Source organism: Triturus cristatus, chromosome 4_1 (assembly GCF_964204655.1).
Source record: "Triturus cristatus chromosome 4_1, aTriCri1.1, whole genome shotgun sequence".
Classification (NCBI taxonomy): Eukaryota; Metazoa; Chordata; class Amphibia; order Caudata; family Salamandridae; genus Triturus; species Triturus cristatus.
Window position 1 is genome coordinate 283,885,419 of NC_140585.1, and position 21,156 is coordinate 283,906,574.

Below are 21,156 nucleotides of genomic sequence, written 5' to 3' on the forward strand. Positions count from 1 at the left end.
GCGTAAGGGTAAAAATTACTATTCCCACTCCAAAGAGTGCAATAGTAGGGAAAGTGTTGGATAGCGTAAGGGTAAAAATTACTATTCCCACTCCAGACAGTGCAACAGTAGGGAAAACGTTGGATAGCGTAGGGGTACAAATAACTATTCCAACTCCAAAGAGTGCAACAGTAGGGAAAGCGTTGGATAGCGTAGGGGTAAAAATTACTATTCCAACTCCACAGAGTGCAATAGTAGGGAAAGTGTTGGATAGCGTAAGGGTAAAAACTACTATTCTCACTCCAGAGAGTGCAATAGTAGGGAAAGTGTTGGATAGCGTAAGGGTAAAAATAACTATTCCCACTCCAGACAGTGCAACAGTAGGGAAAACGTTGGATAGCGTAGGGGTACAAATAACTATTCCAACTCCAAAGAGTGCAACAGTAGGGAAAACGTTGGATAGCGTAGGGGTAAAAATTACTATTCCAACTCCAGAGAGTGCAATAGTAGGGAAAGTGTTGGAAAGCGTAAGGGTAAAATTTACTATTCCCACTCCAGAGAATGCAATAGTTGGGAAAGTGTTGGATAGCGTAAGGGTAAAAATGACTCTTCCCACTCCAGACAGTGCAACAGTAGAGAAAAGGTTGGATAGCGTAGGGGTAAAAATTACTATTCCAACTCCAAAGAGTGCAACAGTAGGGAAAGCGCTGGATAGCGTAGGGGTAAAAATTACTATTCCAACTCCAGAAAGTGCAACAGTAGGGAAAGCGCTGGATAGCGTAGGGGTAAAAATTACTATTCCCACTCCAAATAGTAAAACAGTTGGGAAATCACTAGATAGCATAGTGATTCTATGAACATTATAACCAATTCAATAATGTTTTATAAAAAAATTGCGTTAACAAGGTTTTTTAAAAATAATTATTATTAAATACCAATTATGTAAAATAAATGTTTAAATAAATAACTTTAAATTACATCCCACACTATTCCCCCTTTAACACACAACACACTACACATACAAAATACACAATAGATTTAAATATCAATTTATCTCTTATTTACAATTAATAATACATTCTTTAAAATTAATATAGTTATTAATTGACTAATTAATACATATTAACTACGAAATTACAAATATTCACCTATTAATTATTAATTAACAATACATTAATTAGCAATAACAACAAATAAAATACAATTAGAAATTATTTATATTTTCTATATTTAACTAACTAATAACAATTAATTAATAATAATTACAAATAAATAAAAAATATCATTATTTATTTTATTTTAATTACATCCCACCCTATTCCCCTATAAACCCACAACCCACTACACATAAAAATTCACATAATTAATTTAATTATCAATTAATCACTTAATAAAATTAAATCACCAATTAATTACTAATTAACAATTAATTAATTAACAATAACAATAAATAAATATTAATAATAAACTAATAATGTATATAATTAACCAATTCATAAAATAATTTTACAATGAATAATTAATTACCAATTAATTAATCAATTAATATAATTAATTACCAATTATTAATTAATTACCAATTAATTAATCCTAAATACCAATTGAACAATACATATTAATTCATTAATTATAATTAAATTACTTCCCACCCTATTCCCCTATAAACCCACAACCCACTACACATACAAAAATTCACATAATTAATTTAATTATCAATTAATTACTTAATAAAATTAAATCACAAATTAATTACTAATTAACAATTAATTAATTAACAATAACAATAAATAAATATTAATATTAAACTAATTATAATGTATATAATTAACCAATTAATAAAATAATTTTACAATTAATAATTATTTAACAATTAATTAATCAATTAATATAATTAATTACCAATTATTAATTAATTACCAATTAATTAATCATAAATACCAATTAAACAATACATATTAATTCATTATTTATAATTAAATTACTTCCCACCCTATTCCCCTATAAACCCACATCCCGCTCTGATACTAAAACGCTACATTAAATTTAAAATAATTATTAATCTCTAAACATTTATTTTTAAATGTATTAAAATACATTACAATAATGTTTAACATACAAATAAAATACATATTAAATTACATTACACTAAATAAATATCGATATTATTGACATCGAAATTTTTGCTTACGATATTACTTACATCGATATTAATTACTTCGATATTATTAACTTCGATATTACTTACCTTGGGATCGATATTCTGTCCATCGATATTCTTGACTTCGATATTCTGTACCTACGATATTAAAAACACAATATTTTTGTAGGTAGAACTTTAAAACTCGATATTTTGGCTAAACACCTATCAGGAACCAGCAAGAGAGAACCTTGAGATCATCTGGACTTGTGCATGTCTCCAGGTTCGCTAAAGCCCGTTGGGGAGGTAGGTCGTTTTCAGTACTAACAGCAAAACTTTGTAATTCCCTACCAATCAATCTTCGCTCGGCTATATTCGAGCAATGTTTCTGAAAAGAATTAAAAACATCACTCTTTTTTCAAATTAGAAGTGTGGCTTTGATTTCAGTCTCTGCTTTTGAGTGCCAGAACGCTTCTGCTGAAGCAGCCAAGCCCTTTACAAATGCTTTTGATTGATAAATTGGTTTTAATGCCTTTCTGAAGGCGGTGAAAAGTCAGGTGCCAGATTGGATGAAAGCCTTAGGTCCAGAAAGCACACTTTTGAAATGAAAAGGTTCTGCCTCCTTTTTATATTACCTGACTTGCAATGTAACCAGTATTTTCTTGTTGTGGCTCTTGAGATCTCTGAGTGCCTGGTATATACGTATCAGGCTGGAGAAGAAAAAAAATAAGTGATGGGTGGAATGCCTGAATTATTCTCAGCCACTGGTAATTCCTCGCAGCTACACATCCTATCCATTGTTTGTTTGCCCACTATGCTACCTCAGACAGGACTCAGCCATGTGCAAATGAGCCTTGGTCTTGCTCTGATAGTAGCAGTCCAGCCAAACTGTAAGGCCAGGTCCATTCTGAACCAGAACACAAGCAACCACAGACCCGATTTTCAGCCTATTTGTGCCTCTTCAATAGAGTGCTGCTCAGATCCTGTGATAGAGTGAGCACATGACCCATGGTGGGGCATACCCATCACACTTAGGATGTCGCACAAAGAAGTACAAAAAAATTGATGGGTGTGATACTTTTATTTTTTAATTTTTAAACCTTTTATTGAAATATGCTCAACATACAATAAATCAAGTGCACAGTTCAGTACGGATATCCAAACCTTACAATCCACATCTATGTATCAGTACAATAGAAAAATGAAACCATTAACATTGTGAGATAACATTCTCGTTACAACCCTACTCTTTTTCCCTACAGTCCCCGGTAGGCCTGCCAGTACCACCAAATCTTCTCCCATTTCTGTGGGCAACCTCTACTTAGGTACATTGTGTGTTCCGCCTGTCGACACCAGTCTACGTCGGTTTTCCATTCAGTCACACTTGGGGGGGAGGTGGCTCTCCAGCTTTTTGCTATGTTGCATTTTGCTACTATCCCTGCTAATGTCAGCCAGAGTCTCGTGTCTAGGCCAGACCTCTTCACCTGAAATCAGCAACAGAAACTGCTTGGGCTCGACCGGGACTGCCGTCCCTACTACTGTGGCCATGATTCTCCCGACCTTGAGTCAGATGGGTGTAATGCTTGAATTACTTTCTGCCACAGGTAATTACTAGGGCCACATCTCAGTTCATTACCTGGCAGCTCCGGGTGGACTTTTCCCTTGATAAGCAGGTTTAGTAGTGATCTGCAATAGGTGGGCCTCTTTCTAGTGTGGCATCTTCGGGGAAAAACAAGAGACTGGAATACGGCCTGAGAGATCACCAGTGGTTCAGATAAATTCAAGCATGCTGTCCATCACCTTGTTGTTTTTGATGTCCTAAGTGCAAACAGTATGTTTATTCATGGGTCCTTGAGCTCACTGTACCATAGAACTCAAGCCGCACCCTGCTGAAGAGGCCCAATTGGTCGAAACCAAATTTAGAGTTACTTGTGTACCCTTTTTGGAAGAGAACGCCTGGCATTTTGGGATGGGCTTTTCCTATGAGGAGTAGGGTCAGTAGCGATTTACATAAGGTGGGTCTCTGCCCAGAGTGGTATGGTGGGCGGGAAAATATGCACTGGAATGTGACCCTAGCTTTCATCAGTGAAAAGGGTTAATTCAAGATTCCATTCATCAGCTTGCTGTTGTTTGTTGTAGGACAGATATTGCATGGCATTGTTGTTAATATCATCAAACCTGCAGCAGTCTAACCCTAAACAAATTACATTGTACACCGATGGCCATTGGAGTGACCTTCTGGTGGATGAAACATGCTCTCTCCTTCTCAGACTGAAATACACCTAATCTCCGCATTCTGAGCTCTCTGCGGCTCGTTGATCTCAGATGTTGGGAGACTAGAAGAGAAGCAGTTGCAGTAGTTCTGCCTTAATCTGACAGCTGTCCAAATCAATAAAGGTCTTTTGCGCAGGGGAGGCAAGGTCAGAATATAGACAGCATAGCATATGACTGTATAATATATTCGTGCAGCACATGTATCAAGTTACTTATTGGTAATACTAGTTGCAAAGCTTGACTAATATAGATCCACATTGAATCCAATGGGAAGGAAGTTTGGGGCTTGGGGTTTTCGGCTTGAAATCACCATGAGTCACTCTGACCTGATCCTGTAGTCGCCAGCCAGTAAACAAGATGCATTTCAGAGTCCAGCCATGAGAAAGTGGTATAATGCACAATAAGTGAATCTAGAATAGCTGCAAACTGATGCATAAATTACATGGTGCCTTCCATTGGAGAAAAACTTTTTCTTTACGTTTCTATGCCTAGAATCCTTTGTTTGTTTACCTGACCCCACGGCCGACAATGATCACCATGTATTGATAATTTTAATGTTTTTCACTCTACATAGTCTCTCTGTTTGGAGCTCCTTAACTGATCCTGTAATAATGCATCCACTATGCTGTCTTGTTTTATTTCTCCAATGAAGTAAATACAACTGTTATGTTTATTTGCAGCATAGTTACTCTTTTCTTTTTGTCAATCACATCTTATATTCTGTTCTTTAGGATTTACTGTTATAGGACTTACTGCCACCTTTGTTGTTGAGCCCAGAACTACTGCACACTTTTCTAGCAGTAATGGGTACCTCTCCACTTGTGCCCTTCATGCATCTTTCATGTGCAAGGCTCTTAGGTAGTAAAGTTCTTCTGCGCTGGGCTTGTTTTCATGTAGGAGCATTTTTTCAAATTCAAATATATTGTAACATAGGTGAGAGGGTAAAGGTGAGAAAAGGAAGTCAGATAACAGGAAACTGAATGCAGATTATTAAACACCATATTACAACTCACAAGAACTTCAGTGTAAGGCTTATGTAGGTACTTCAGAATCCTTGGCAGGATATGAAGAATTCCACATAATGGCGGAAAAAACCTCCAAGTATGGTCATCCAAGAGGGGGTTTGTCCATATACATTGCAACAGAAATTGCCTGGAAATCGGAGGAAATGGATTCCGGAGAAAACTGGATCCAAATAATAAAAGTGGAAGAAAATCTTCCTGCACATGGAGAAAGAGTGGGAGACAAGCTAATAATCCTAAATATTTACATTCATCCAGATAAGGCCAAAAAAGAGGAGAAATTGTCAACCCTAATAAACCTAATAAAAACACTACAAGTTACACATCAATATCACGAGTTGATAATATCAGGGGATTTTAATCACAATCTGACAGGAGAAAAGACGAATAAGAATAAGAATAACAATCAAAATATACGAAACAAGCTGGAAAAACTAGGCATGGTTATCCTAAATGGAAACATGAAGGGAGATCAACCGGCCGGTATCACCTTTTCCTGTGGAAAAAACAATCAATAATAGATTATACGATAATCAGTAAAGAGCTAATGTCCCAGGTAGAAAAGTTCTGTATTTTAATACGACCAGAGAGTGATCATTTCCCTCAAGAGACAGTCCTAGACTTAAACATTAAGCAAAAGGAGTCTGTAGCATCATTAGTTGCGTGGCCTGAAATATATAACTTACGGAAGCTTAAATGGAGAGGAGCCATCATGGAAGAGATAATGGACATGGTGAATGAACACATAAAGAATGCTGAGGAGTTAGCAGTACCATCATCAAGTAACTGGGAGGAACTATGTGAATCACTCCTGGATAAATTCCCAGCAAAAATAGTAAGCAAAGGTAATCACGGGTTTATTAAAGAGCCATGGTATACATACATACAAAGAGGTAAGACAAAATGCGCATGCAATTAAAATGGGAAAAAAAATAGACAACGGAAAGATCCAAAAATTAAGAAAAGACTACAAGATGGAATGCAGAGTGGAAAAAAGAAAATATAGAGAAAAGTTATGGGAAGATCTGCTGTGGGCAAGTAAACTTCCAAATAGTAAAGAATTCTGGGGTATAATCAACAAATTAATGAAAGGTCACGGAAAGCAAAATACCATCGGAATAAGCGAAAATACTTGGCTAGAACACATTGATAAGCTGTATAACCCCGAACGGGGATTGGAAAAGGTGGATGCAGTAAGGTCACCGAAAGTAAAGGAAAAAGTACCCAACACCGTGGCAACCAGCACTAATATGGAAAATGGAAAAAATCAGTTTAGCTGGGAAGGAGATGACCAAACTTTGACAACCGTTAAACGCATAAAAACATTGATAAAAAATCTGAAAGCGGAAGGGGCAGCAGGCCCAAACGGGCTACCAAATGCCCTGTTCAAACGAGACCCGGAAGTTTGGGCAAATTATTTAACACCTTTTTAACCACGTGTTCCGTAACAACAAGATCCCTCAATCTTGGAGCGGCAACCTGTTCCACCCAATTTACAAGAGCGGCATTAGAACAGAACCCGGGAATTACAGGTTGATCGCCCTGATTGACGTAGAGGCCAAACTCTATGCTTCATGCATCCTGGAACATCTACATGAGTGGACAGAGGAAAATAACATTATCCCAAAATTCCAAACAGGCTTTAGACGGGGAATGGGCACCATTACAAATCTAACAGCCTTGACAATTCTGACGGACAAAAGCTGAAAGGAAAAAGGGAGTATTAGTGGCATGCTATATAGATCTAAAAGCGGCTTTCGACAGAGTGCCACGGGATCGCTTATGGAAGAAACTGAAAGCATGGGGACTGCCACAATCACTGATACAAGCAATACAATCACTATACAGCGAAACATGGGCCACTGTAAAATTAGGGGTTGGACAAAGAGTCTCTTCAAAAATAAAGATAACAAATGGATTAAAACAGGGCTGCGTCCTTTCTCCAAGCTTATTTAATCTATATCTAGCTGATTTGAATTGCCACTTAGAACAAATAAATGGACATCCACCAAATTTGGCAAATGAGCCGGTTCAATACTTACAGTATGCAGACGACATTGTCTTGGTAAGTCAGACTCCAATAGGGCTACAAAGGGCAATAAACAAACTTATAGATTACTTGGACGCCCAAGGTTTGGAATTGAATAAATCAAAAACCAAGGTGGTAAGATTAGCGGGGCCAAGACAAGGAAACTATAAATGGTTTGCTAAGAACTCTCAAATAGAAGAAATAAGAGTTTATAAATACTTGGGCATCAAAATGGCAAGAAATCTGTCAATGGTGGAGCAGAAAAAGGAGATCACAGGAAAAGCTCAATCCTTAATATTTGCCTATAAACAATTATATAAGAAACTGGAAAGCCCTTCACACGGGCATCTTTTAACAAGCATTTACAATGCAATGGTCTCGGCATTGGTAAAGGTAGAGCTATTGGCATTGCTCATGACATTATTTTTGTGTATGTTCTTGTTTTTAAAACATGTAGAGAAACGGCATTGTTGTTTACAATGTCAATAGCTTAATCAGTGTGTGTGTAGGTGGCTCTGTGTGTGGGTGCAAATGCAATAGGTCTCGCATTTGAGAGTGATTAAGCTATTGACATTGTAAATAACAATGTCATTTCTTTAAATGTTTTAAAAACAAAAACATAAACAAAAATAATGTCATGAGCAATGCCAATTTTTCAGCGATTTCTAAGCACTGTACAGAACATGTCACTATTACCAAACGTTATGCTACAGAGTGTATCCAGCTCTGAAAGAAGGAAGGTTGTCAGCCCTGCCGAGAATTAGACGTGTGCACTGCAGATGAAGTCGGTATCAGCAGCGCGTGTTTCTCGCTCGGCCACCCTGTGAATCTTGGCTGCAGTCCGACATGGTGAAGGGATAAATACCCATCCCTCCATCTTCCCACTAGTCTAGCGCCCTCCCTAGTCTGTACTTAGCACACACAACGCTCCGCAGGTTGGATTGTCCTGTATGGCGGGAGCGCCCACGCAGGCACACGCTGAAGGACCTTTACATAGACGAACGGTATTGGTTAATGCGCCCTCAGTGGCCTGCATTCTGAACTGTCGAGGTCTGGGTTGCTCAAAGGGCCGAAGAACGCATTCTCCAGGCTAGCAGCTGCTTCTTGCCGCCAGAAGTGTTTTTTTTTAATTTTATTTGGACCGGAAAGTCATAACGTTTTGTGAAGTGGGCGTTCCTAGATGCGACTTGAGCGTGCTTTTGCGTTGTGTTCTAAAGTCGTCCATAAAAATGCATAGTAAATGGTACAGAGCACGCACCCGTGGCTGCTTCTCTGAAACTGTATTAACCCCGCTCAGTTAAAGAGGGGCAGACACTGTGCTAAGCTTGGAGAAAGCATTTGTGTTATTTTGACATTCCGTCCTTTTTATGGCGCTGATTTGTCAGCGGTCGATGCAAAGGCAGGCCGGTGTTGACTCTGTGTGAAGGATGTTTGCCTGCGGGGCTGGAGGTGGAGACCGAGCGGGCGCTGGGGGCTGAAGCCCCTTGCAAGGCCTGGTGCTGTGGAATAAGGCACTGTCTCACTGCACGCCGCCGTCTCTTGTGCTGCGCAAGTGTGTTACAATTGGGTGCAGTCTCGTGCCCCCCTCTGCCCCGTTTGCCATGTGCATGGCTTGTTGCCGTTGGCAACTATCTGTGCAGCTTCTGATAAGGGGCCGCCTGCTTGCAGGGGGTATGTAATGAAAGGTTCGTGCGCCGTGGGAGTGTTCATTGGGAGGGTGGGAAGCAATCCCGTCACTACACTTTAATAAATAGTTCTCATCTCTTTTGGGGAGTGGTGGAGGGGCGCCGGAGGGGCCGGTTTCCGCAGCTTCAAAGGAAGATATCCATGTATTAAACACTTCCAGGTGTCTGCCTTCAGCCAGGCCGCCCTCTTAGTGACAGTGTCGCACCCTGCCGGCAGCTCTCAGTGCGGGACCGACGGCAAGCGAGTGATGGGTATACCAAGACCAGAGACCTAGGAGCCTTTGATGTAAGGCGAGCTTCCTTGCATCACGCGCTCTCTTTTCAATTGGCCCTCACTCACCGTTGGACTTAACGTGATGGGAACATACTTGAACTAGAATTATGAAAACTGTCACACGGTGTTCAGATATAGAAAGTATCTAAGTTAACCCCATGGTCTGCCATGTATTTTCTCTGTTGTGCGACGTATTAATAGAAGAAACCCACTTATGTAAAGCGCTCTGATACCTCCGGGTCAGCCAGCGCTATATAAAACTCAATAAACAAACACTATCGGTGATTTCAATACAAATCGGACTCGATGTAAACAAAAAACATGCAATACATGCTAGGAGCATTATTCTAACAAGGCAGAGCAAAAGGCACACCACCGCCTTTCTCCGAGGCAGAGCAGAAATGCCTCGGAGAAACGCAGCGTCGTTTTCGGATTCGGGGGCGTGGTTTGCTGTTATCTCCTCCAGCCATTGGCTGGAGGAGATAATGAGACTTTCTGCAAAAAACACGCCCCCCGATCCGAAAAGGACGGGGCCTGATCGGAGTGACGGGACCTCTTCTCCAATGGCTGGCCAGCATTGAAGAGGCCAGCCAATGGAGAACAGGGGAGAAGAGGGGCGGGTTCAAGCCCCACTTCTCCAAAACATTAAATCTCTCGACTTCCGGTTCTGCCTTCGGCAGACCGGATGGTCCCGAGACCTAAAAATCATGGAAGCCCAACTGCTACCGACCCTGTCCTACGGTCTGGAAACGTGGCATGGCCAAGAAAGTAACATCTTGAATAAATTACAAACTAAGGTTTATAAAATGGTATTTAATCTCTTTAAAGGTTCCTCTCCAGCACAAATCCGTTTGGAATTCGGACTACAAAATCAAGTATTCCAAAGGAAGGCAACCATGGTAAATTTATGCTGGAAACTCAGAGCAGCAGAATCAGGAACTTTGAATAATTTATGCTGGTTGGAAATTGAGCAACAACTAGAGCAAAGAATCCCAAACTCGTGGGGGGACCAATTGAGGATAGATCTAGAAGAATTAGAGCTCTATGGGCTCTGGAACAGCAAGTTGGAAAAGGCCACTTTTAAAATAGCTTGCAAAAACAAAGCAAAAGCGTTATCCTTCGTGGAGGACAAGAGGGGATTAGTGAGACGCCGCCACGCATGGGTCATAATAAACTCTTACACACGGCTAAGACCTCAACCCTACCTAGCAGCTCACTTCAGATTGTCCCTAAAAAGGAGGTTCATGGCATACAGATTTGGAGATCATTGTACATTAGACTTGGTACCCTCTTGGAAAAATAAGGATCAAACAAAGGCATGTCGTTTATATGGTTATTATTTTGAAACTTTGAGCCATATACTGTGTGTCTGCGAAACAGTAAAATCAGAAAGAAGGAAGATGCTGAGAACAGTTTTTAATGACTTAAAAATCCGCACCTGCAGACAGGCGGCAACAAGTTGGATGGGTGCCACATCAAACATTTTAATATGCAGGGGGATAAAATTTATGATAGCTGTAGAAAGCTTACTTACAAAAGTGGGCAAAAACTGAAGGCATGGTGCCATAAAAAGAACCAAGTAGACTTTAATGAACTGAAAATGTTTTTAATATGAAATGTGTTTATATGTTTTATGGTTTGTGAAAACCAAATAAACTTATTTTTGACTGACTGACTGTCACCCAACTGTGATTATTAGGAACGGCAATGGAAGCATTAAATTAGTGAAGCCCTAAACCAACAATAGTACAAAAGAAGGTTTAAATAAAATTTTTAAAAGGGAGGTGGTTTGAAAGTTATACTTCTTGTTAACACTTGTTCTTTTGTTTGATAGTGTATTTTTCTTTTTTAGCACTTGGTCTTGGGCTTCATAACGGATAACACGATGAGCTTGCACTTTTACTAACATTTGCTTGTGGGCTGCTGTTGTTTTCTATACGGATGTTGTTAGCAAAGATCATTTATTGGCAGTCCAATGGGTGGTGGTGGTGTGTGAACACAATTCTAAAAGATTGTATCGTCATTTGAGATAAGAATACTACTCTTAACAGAAAGCGTCGTACTTAACTGTGGGATATTATATTTAGTATAAGCATTTATTTCCACCTCTCTTATTTCATAAACTATTTTTCCCTGTTTCAAAGACATGATTCAGAAGAATTTGATTTACAAAACAGAGAAAGAGGTCCGCAGGAGACTAAGGCTTGTGTCCAAGGACGACATAGACAAGTTAAAGTCAAGGTACGTATTATATTGTTATTACATTCAATAGTTTACATGATTAGATGAATAATTCATGCTTAATAGTTACATTGCTGCTGGCAGGGAAGGCAGTGGTTGGTGGCAGGAGAGCCTCAGCCACCTTCCCTCAGGTCCGTAGACACTAGAGGGAGGCAGAAGAAGACAGGGGGAATATTGAACTGTCATCTTCTCTTACATCCGACGCCGCCTTCAGATATCTGAGGCAGATGACGAATCAGTGTCTGTCTGTGCACCATCTTCAGAGCCTGGTTTTACACTGCACTGATGTAAAAGTGTTGACTGAGTATTGAATCCGGTCTTTGCATTACTGTCTTCCAGTTAAAGCCTTATGCAACAAAGGATCCATTTTATCTTATGGGTAGTAGACTCATGTGGTCATACTGCATAAGATTTTTACTTTTGTAATAAAAGATGGAACCAATACACGCCTCACCATGTTTTCTACTTGCATGTTAGGGAATCAACTAAACAGAAGTTTTCCTATGTTTGCTACTCAAGTAATAAGAAGTGGTGCATACTGTTTTTACATGACACTTAATCTTGCCTAAAACGTTTAAAAAGAGGAGAAATATGGGTTCGAGGCATGTGTGGCTGTAGATACACATGCCTTGCATACTCCTGCCATCTAGTGTTTGGTCCGGATGTGTGCAAATTGTTTTTCTTCAAGAAAGTATTTCGACCCACGAGCTAAAGTGATTCCTCTTCTTGGTGATAATGCACATTGGCATCGACTCCATTGTTAGATTGTTTTCTCTCCACCGTCGGATTCGTACGTGTATTACTGTGCTCTGGTTGGAGACCGTTTTGCACTCCTTCGGTTTGTAATTCACCCTTACCCTCATTGTTATTGTTATCAAATGCGTTGCCATCTTTGAGCTTCAAAATCTGGAAAGCTATTGCCCGTCTGATCAATGCGCCCGAACGGCAGATCTTTGGGCCTCCCTTTCCATCTCTACAGCTTCGCCTTAGAATGCCCTGCTGATGGAACAGACGCCATTCCTTTTCAGCGCGAGGTGCCACGCTAAGTACCGGAGGATCAACCTTCACCAGGTCTGCAACCTGTTCTTATCTCCTGGTCACTGGGTAGAAGACTGCGAGGCCTGTCGATCATTCCGATCATAGAAAACCTGACGGGACAGAAGGGTACATCAGAGGGAGATGCAGCGGAGAGAGGGCCATGATACACAACATATTTGGACAATAGGATGTCGAGGAGAAGGAGGAAGTCCATGTGGCCTCTGTGGCGGAGTGTTAGAAATGGCGATTTCTGGTTGGCTGAGGCTTGCGCCAAAGCCAGGCAGAAACCACCACTCTAGTCAGGGCTGGGGAGTTACACGCCAAAGATAACCCCTGCTCACCCCCTTGGTAGCTTGGCACGAGCAGTCAGGCTTATCCCGGTGGCGATGTGTAAAGCGTTTGCGCGCGCACCCAGCAACAACACCCAAGGCCCACCACAAAGGAAACTCCACACAAGGTATTATAGAAAAATAGCCTTTGTATTACCAAAACACATTAGATAAAAACACACACTTTACAATGTGCCAACAGGCACGGGCAGAGTTTACAAGGGATTATATGTACAGGGGACAGGGCCACATGGACCACTGTCAGGAATTAGCACTTTGTAGAAATTAGCACTTAGAACATAGGAATAATACTTTAGAACATAGCACATACAATCACTGTAGCACTAAATAACATATGTAGCACACGACCAGTAACTACTGGTAACAGGTAAGTACCACCTACGCAACCCTAACCACCTTAGGATAATGTCACGCAGGGAACCAGGACCTCACTAGCACCACCTGTACTAGGAGAAAAGCAACCACCTAAGTTTCACAATACCTGTAGGGGTCTAAGCACATAAACACATGATGCATAACATTCAGAGGTGTAGGGAAGGAAAACACATGATGCATAAAATACATTCAGCGGTGTAAAACAAGGCACATGACGCATAAACACGCATTCAGAGGTGCAGGAAAGGAACAATAGCGCAAGAACTCACATAAGCCACCACCTGTGGCAGACCCAAGGCCAACTGGCTTCGTCGGGGGCTAGGTCGCCCTATGTCCAAATGTTAGGGCAAGGCTGCGCAAGCTGCGCAAGCCCAAAGTGTGGAGGGGCACAACCTACACGGTGCGGCCGCCCACTAAGTGCTGGGCAGCTGGAGAAATGAGCGTGGGCACCACTGTGCCTCCCAAAACAATATCCAGCCCTGGAGCCACCTAGGCTCTAAAAGAAGGATGCCCCCAAAACAGCGTGGGAGCCTCGTGGGCTCTAAAACACAATTTTTCCCAGCGTAAGGTTGGAGCCTCTCAGGGGCTCGAGAAATAATGCCCCCAGACGTTGGAGCGTGCAATGCGCTCTGAACACGCACACAATGCCACCTATGTTTGGAGCCTCCCTGGGCTCGTAAGCGAAAACAATGTGGGCCTCGTTGGAGCCTCTCGGGGCTCGGGAACACGTTGGGGCGGCCCGCTGCCTTCCGGGGCCGCCCGACACTCGCACTGCCCCGGTGCCTGCCGGCACGACAGAAATGCCCCCTAGGGCCTTGGAGCCTCGCAGGCTCTCAATCACAAATGCCCCCCGACCGTTGGAGAGCTGAGCGAGGCTCTCTGTCACAACGTGCCCGCGTCGGAGGCGGGGGCCCGCTGGAAGGATCAGCCGGTCTGGGACCGGCACCCACGGTACTCGTGCGGAGTCCCCCAGCCCTTCCCTACTCACCGGGCTGTTCTCTGGGGACTCCGCTCCTCTTCTGCAGTGCTTCTTGGTCGCCGGAGCGCGGGTGGGCTCCCGGCTGCTCCCTTCCTCAGCGCGACGTTCCTGGAGGCCCCGATCACGTGGGCCACACTCCCTCCTGCTGGACCAATCCCAGCGCGGCAGGGGGATGACGCGGCCGGGACTCCGGGCTGCGGCGGTGAATTCGATACCGGCCTTCTCCGAAGCGCGGGGTGGGCTCCCGCCTTCGGATTAAAGTATAAATTGGCGGAAATAAGCGGGGTAGGCACCGGCCACCGAGCGCCACAATGCGGGGTGGGCACCCGCTCTAAATCAGGCAAAAGCGAGGGAATCCCTACGTCGGGGTTCCCTCCTGGATTATCGTAGCGCCGCGCTACGGGCTCTAATGGAGGCGCTTTTCAGGGAAAGCGCTTCTTGATGCTGGGGGCCCCAAATAAAGCGCTCCTAGCGCTATAAGTCCAGTAAAAGCGCTTCCAGGCGCTTAGGGATACAAATAAAGCGCTCCCAGCGCTTAGGGGCGAATTACCACAAAGTCCAGCAAAAGTCTCCCCTGCACACAGCAAAGCAGGGGTGGGGGGCAAGGCTGGACCCAGAGCCAGCTCACTGGGCCTCCAGGCAGGGAGGTAGTCCAAGTGGCGGTCCTCTGGTCCAGCAGCAGCAGCAGCAGCCCCCCTCAGGATCCTGGAAGAGAACAGATTCTGTGGGGACACAGCCCCATTTTTATACATAGCTTTCCTTTGTCTCAAGGTGCAGGGAAGGGGCGAACCAGTTACAACTGGTTCCTGAGCACTTTGTTTTGCTCAGCCCCTCTCCCTATTCAGAGTGCAGGCCAGGGTCATCAGTCGCACCACAGGGGGCGGAGACAGCATTGTGTGGGGAAACCCAGCCCTATTCAGGACCCAGGTGTACTCCTCCCACCCATCTAGCTGCTGATCTCCCTATTCACCACTGGGTGACTCCTCCTGACTCTGGGGATTCCCTGGCCCGTCACATGACCTCAACCAGCCAATCGCCAGACAAGGCACACATTTTACACTGCACACCGAAGTGCCCACTTCTAGAAGTGGCACTTCCATACTAGCTACACGCACGCCGCACGCATCATTGCGCAGCATTTAACCACACGAGTCCGCACATACCAGACTCGACCCTGCACACCCCACGCATCAGGAACTACCAGGGACACATACATTCCCCATGCATTCCTATGGGAGGGCAGGCCTATCTCACCACATGCACTCAGAGGGCGCACGCACTTTACCCTGGGACACAGGGAAAGTGCGCAGAAACCAAAAACCACTATCACCAGGTCACCGATACAAGCAAAAAGTTCAGGGGTGAACCTGCCAGAAGGGCCAAGTCCAACACAACCCCCTTCCAGCCAAAACACAGGGTAGACCAATCACCACCATGATGGACTTCCCTGCTTGGGGCGATAGAACACGGACGCGGGCCCGCAACTGCAGGGACACCCTCCTGTTCTGCGCCACGGTGAACCCATGGGATTCCTTCTAAAACCACTGTCCGGACCAACTGGGCTACCCCACTGGTACTCCCAAGCTGTCTGCGGCCAAGACCAGGCCCTAGGCCACCCAGGTGCGACCGGTCTTTGCCTAACCACAGAGTGGGGGGTAGTAACCCCTGGCACATAGCGGCCATTCTCATCTCTTCCTGTCTGCAAGACAGGACTAGACTGCCACTGGTTCTCCAGCCTAGGGTCTACACCCTCAGGCGGACCAGGAGTCTCAGGGAAGGCTCTCCTCCCCCTACCTCTTCTCCTAGGGTTCCTCCTCCTCTGGCGAGGGGTACACCTAGAACGCCATTCCAACCCAGGGTTTAACCCCTTAGGTTGCACCGGGGTCAGAGGTGAGCTCTCCCACCCTCTGCACCCCCTTCCAGAACCCTGCTCCCTACCAACTGGGGCGGTACCTCTGGAAGAAGAACTGGTCAGGACACTGGTTACAGTCGTCCTACCCTTCAGGTCAGGCTGATCCTGAACCTGGCCTTCCAACCTCCGGCCTAGAACCTTTGGTGGAATAATCGCCTGGCACTCCAGGACTTTTGGGGATTTACATTCCATCCCCCTGAGGCTAACAACCGACACATATGTCGGGTGACTGTCTGTCTGGCGCGGGTCTCCCGTCCCCTGTCCACCTGACAGTGCGCAGAGACCCCCCAGAACAGAAGTGGTGTCACCATGGTCACTACACGGGATCCTAGCCCAACTGGGTAGTACCTGACCCACTGGCTCTTCCACTGGGAAACTCATCCCCCAATCACTCCTCACACTGGACTCCTGTACCCTCCCTACCGGAGCGGTACTGCCAGACTCTAGAACCACAGGAGCCCTGTTTACAGGCGCTCCAGGTCCTCTACTCACTAGGAGATCTTCCTCAAATGGACTAACAGGACAGCCTAGGTCCCCAACCTGGTGTTCCCTCAAGAAACCATCCAAGTCCTGAGGCAGGGTTTCGTGCGTCTGGGGACCCTCGGTCACCCACTTACTCCCGCTCCACTGAGCCAGGCCGTAAGCCCCTACACCCTCCTCGCTATCCTGGGACCTAGCTGGGCTACACTGAGCCTCTTCCACCATGCTGGGCTGGAAGATACCTGAACCACTACTTTTGGAGTCACTCCCTAATGACTCTAGAGAACCTCTAACACTTTCCCAGCGCTCTGCTTCCTCCGCAAGCTCAAATGGCGCAGACAATCCACACCCCAACAGGTGTTGGCGCAACCCCGGCACACAACAACTGAGCAGGTGCTCTTTGAGAACCAGATCAAACAGTTTCTCAAAATCTGGAACTTTTATCCAATCCAACAGTGCATCCTCACATTCACCCACAAACTGCTCCCAAGACTGGTGAGACAGTTTCCTACTGCCCCTGAATTTCAACCTCAACTCCTCCTCCTGGGGAACAGGTACCAGACTGGGGGAACTGGGACTGGGATTTCCTACACTGAAATCTATATAGCTACCACCACTGGACTCAACCCTCCCTGGGGAATCCAGAAAATTTAAACTGCGCGCAGGGGATAGTCTACCCTCCAGAGCTACTTTGCCTCTGGTGGAGGCCCTCTCAGCCTCCTCTATCCTCTCCTGCGCCAAGACCCTCTCAGTCTCTAGCTGTTGCTTCTTGACCTCCAGCTGCGCCATAGCCTGCGCATGCTCTAACCTGAGCTTTTCTAACGCCAGCTGGTGCTCCCTTTCTTTCCTCCAATCTTCCTACTCCTCTGGGGACAGGGAAAGGGATGAGGCGCTGCCTCCTACGCTGGACCCAGCAAGGGACTCCCTATCTATGGGGTCTCCACTATCTACTGGCGTCCCCGTCAGGTGACTTTCTTCCTCCTCTTCTGAATCTTCAGGGCTCCCCACAGACCCACCACCCTCCTGGTGTGAGGCCCAGGCCCTTATCCTACTGCGCTCAAGATCCCATTGACCCTTTTGCCATAGGATCAGGCTGCTTCTAAGTTCGGACTGAGTGTCTGACTCATCCACCCCTATGTCTCTCTCTTCACAGAACCTTACCAACTCCAACATACTGTACCCAAACAGATCACAGGAATCAAAAGCAGGCTCCATTTTGGCAGACGTTCTTGAGAAAAGATTACACAGGGAACCTAGGGGTCTGAGTTTAACAGGAACACACAATTCACAAAAAGGGTTCAGCAAGCTCTCTATCCCAGAGAACTCACACTCACTTGCCTAGTGCCACACACCATTCATCCACACACAACCCTCCCCTCGGACTGGTAAGGCAGTTTCTACCACCCCTGATTCCTCAACCTGACCACACGTGACACAGGTACCAAACTCTGGGCGCAGGGCGGGGAACAAATGTACTGGACACTATTACGCTGCCACCACTGGATCCCACCCTCTGGTGAATCCAGAAAACACACTGCACTTAAGGGGGTGATCTACCCTCCCGAGCTAGGGACACCAAACTCACAGTGCACAAGAAACACATTTCCACAGAAATGACATTTAAAAACAAACTTAGCACAATAATCCCTATACCATGTGACTATCTAAATGCAGAGTTTTGTGGTGCAGCCAGCTGCTACTGCGGTACAGCGCAAACGCAAGTCCAAATCCCACCGCTGATCACCAATGTTAGAAATGGCAATTTCTGGTTGGCTGAGGCTTGCGCCAAAGCCAGGCAGAAACCACCACTCTAGTCAGGGCTGGGGAGTTACACGCCAAAGATAACCCCTGCTCACCCCCTTGGTAGCTTGGCACGAGCAGTCAGGCTTATCCCGGAGGCGATGTGTAAAGCGTTTGCGCGCGCACCCAGCAACAACACCCAAGGCCCACCACAAAGGAAACTCCACACAAGGTATTATAGAAAAATAGCCTTTGTATTACCAAAACACATTAGATAAAAACACACACTTTACAATGTGCCAACAGGCACTGGCAGAGTTTACAAGGGATTATATGTACAGGGGACAGGGCCACATGGACCACTGTCAGGAATTAGCACTTTGTAGAAATTAGCACTTAGAACATAGGAATAATACTTTAGAACATAGCACATACAATCACTGTAGCACTAAATAACATATGTAGCACACGACCAGTAACTACTGGTAACAGGTAAGTACCACCTACGCAACCCTAACCACCTTAGGATAATGTCACGCAGGGAACCAGGACCTCACTAGCACCACCTGTACTAGGAGAAAAGCAACCACCTAAGTATCACAATACCTGTAGGGGTCTAAGCACATAAACACATGATGCATAACATTCAGAGGTGTAGGGAAGGAAAACACATGATGCATAAAATACATTCAGCGGTGTAAAACAAGGCACATGACGCATAAACACTCATTCAGAGGTGCAGGAAAGGAACAATAGCGCAAGAACTCACATAAGCCACCACCTGTGGCAGTCCCTAGGCCAACTGGCCTCGTCGGGGGCTAGGTCGCACTATGTCCAAATGTTAGGGCAAGGCTGCGCAAGCTGCGCAAGCCCAAAGTGTGGAGGGGCACAACCTACACGGTGCAGCCGCCCACTAAGTGCTGGGCAGCTGGGGAAATGAGCGTGGGCACCACTGTGCCTCCCAAAACAATATCCAGCCCTGGAGCCACCTAGGCTCTGAAAGAAGGATGCCCCCAAAACAGCGTGGGAGCCTCGTGGGCTCTAAAACACAATTTTTCCCAGCGTAAGGTTGGAGCCTCTCAGGGGCTCGAGAAATAATGCCCCCAGACGTTGGAGCGTGCAATGCGCTCTGAACACGCACACAATGCCACCTATGTTTGGAGCCTCCTTGGGCTCGTAAGCGAAAACAATGTGGGCCTCGTTGGAGCCTCTCGGGGCTCGGGAACACGTTGGGGCGGCCCGCTGCTGTCCGGGGCCGCCCGACACTAGCACTGCCCCGGTGCCTGCCGGCACGACAGAAATGCCCCCTAGGGCCTTGGAGCCTCGCAGGCTCTCAATCACAAATGCCCCCCGACCGTTGGAGAGCTGAGCGAGGCTCTCTGTCACAACGTGCCCGTGTCGGAGGCGGGGGCCCGCTGGAAGGATCAGCCGGTCTGGGACCGGCACCCACGGTACTCGTGCGGAGTCCCCCAGCCCTTCCCTACTCACCGGGCTGTTCTCTGGGGACTCCGCTCCTCTTCTGCAGTACTTCTTGGTCGCTGGAGCGCGGGGTGGGCTCCCGGCTGCTCCCTTCCTCAGCGCGACGTTCCTGGAGGTCCCGATCACGTGGGCCACACTCCCTCCCGCTGGACCAATCCCAGCGCGGCAGGGGGATGACGCGGCCGGGACTCCGGGCTGCGGCGGTGAATTCGATACCGGCCTTCTCCGACGCGCGGGGTGGGCTCCCGCCTTCGGATTAAAGTATAAATCGGCGAAAATAAGCGGGGTAGGCACCCGCCACCGAGCACCACAATGCGGGGTGGGCACCCGCTCTAAATCAGGCAAAAGCGAGTGAATCCCTACGTCGGGGTTCCCTCCTGGATTATCGTAGCGCCGCGCTACGGGCTCTAATGGAGGCGCTTTTCAGGGAAAGCGCTTCTTGATGCTGGGGGCCCCAAATAAAGCGCTCCTAGCGCTATAAGTCCAGTAAAAGCGCTTCCAGGCGCTTAGGGATACAAATAAAGCGCTCCCAGCGCTTAGGGGCGAATTACCACAAAGTCCAGCAAAAGTCTCCCCTGCACACAGCAAAGCAGGGGTGGGGGGCAAGGCTGGACCCAGAGCCAGCTCACTGGGCCTCCAGGCAGGGAGGTAGTCCAAGTGGCGGTCCTCTGGTCCAGCAGCAGCCCCCCTCAGGATCCTGGAAGAGAACAGATTCTGTGGGGACACAGCCCCATTTTTATACATAGTTTTCCTTTGTCTCAAGGTGCAGGGAAGGGGCGAACCAGTTACAACTGGTTCCTGAGCACTTTGTTTTGCTCAGCCCCTCTCCCTATTCAGAGTGCAGGCCAGGGTCATCAGTCGCACCACAGGGGACGGAGCCAGCATTGTGTGGGGGAACCCAGCCCTATTCAGGACCCAGGTGTACTCCTCCCACCCATCTAGCTGCTGATCTCCCTATTCACCACTGGGTGACTCCTCCTGACTCTGGGGATTCCCTGGCCCGTCACATGACCTCAACCAGCCAATCGCCAGACAAGGCACACATTTTACACTGCACACCGAAGTGCCCACTTCTAGAAGTGGCACTTCCATACTAGCTACACGCACGCCGCACGCATCATTGCGCAGAATTTAACCACACGAGTCCGCACATACCAGACTC

General features: G+C 46.1%; 1 protein-coding gene across 1 annotated transcript in view; it reads left to right on the top strand.

Annotated features, from left to right (window-relative positions):
- Nucleotides 1-21,156, top strand: part of LOC146854282 (protein mono-ADP-ribosyltransferase PARP12-like) — a 1,246,301-nt gene that overhangs the window by 1,153,599 nt on the left and 71,546 nt on the right. The window contains exon 11 of the mRNA XM_085652063.1: nt 11,545-11,641. Coding sequence (XP_085508189.1) covers nt 11,545-11,641 — 97 coding nt within the window. The remainder of the gene's footprint in view (nt 1-11,544; nt 11,642-21,156) is intronic.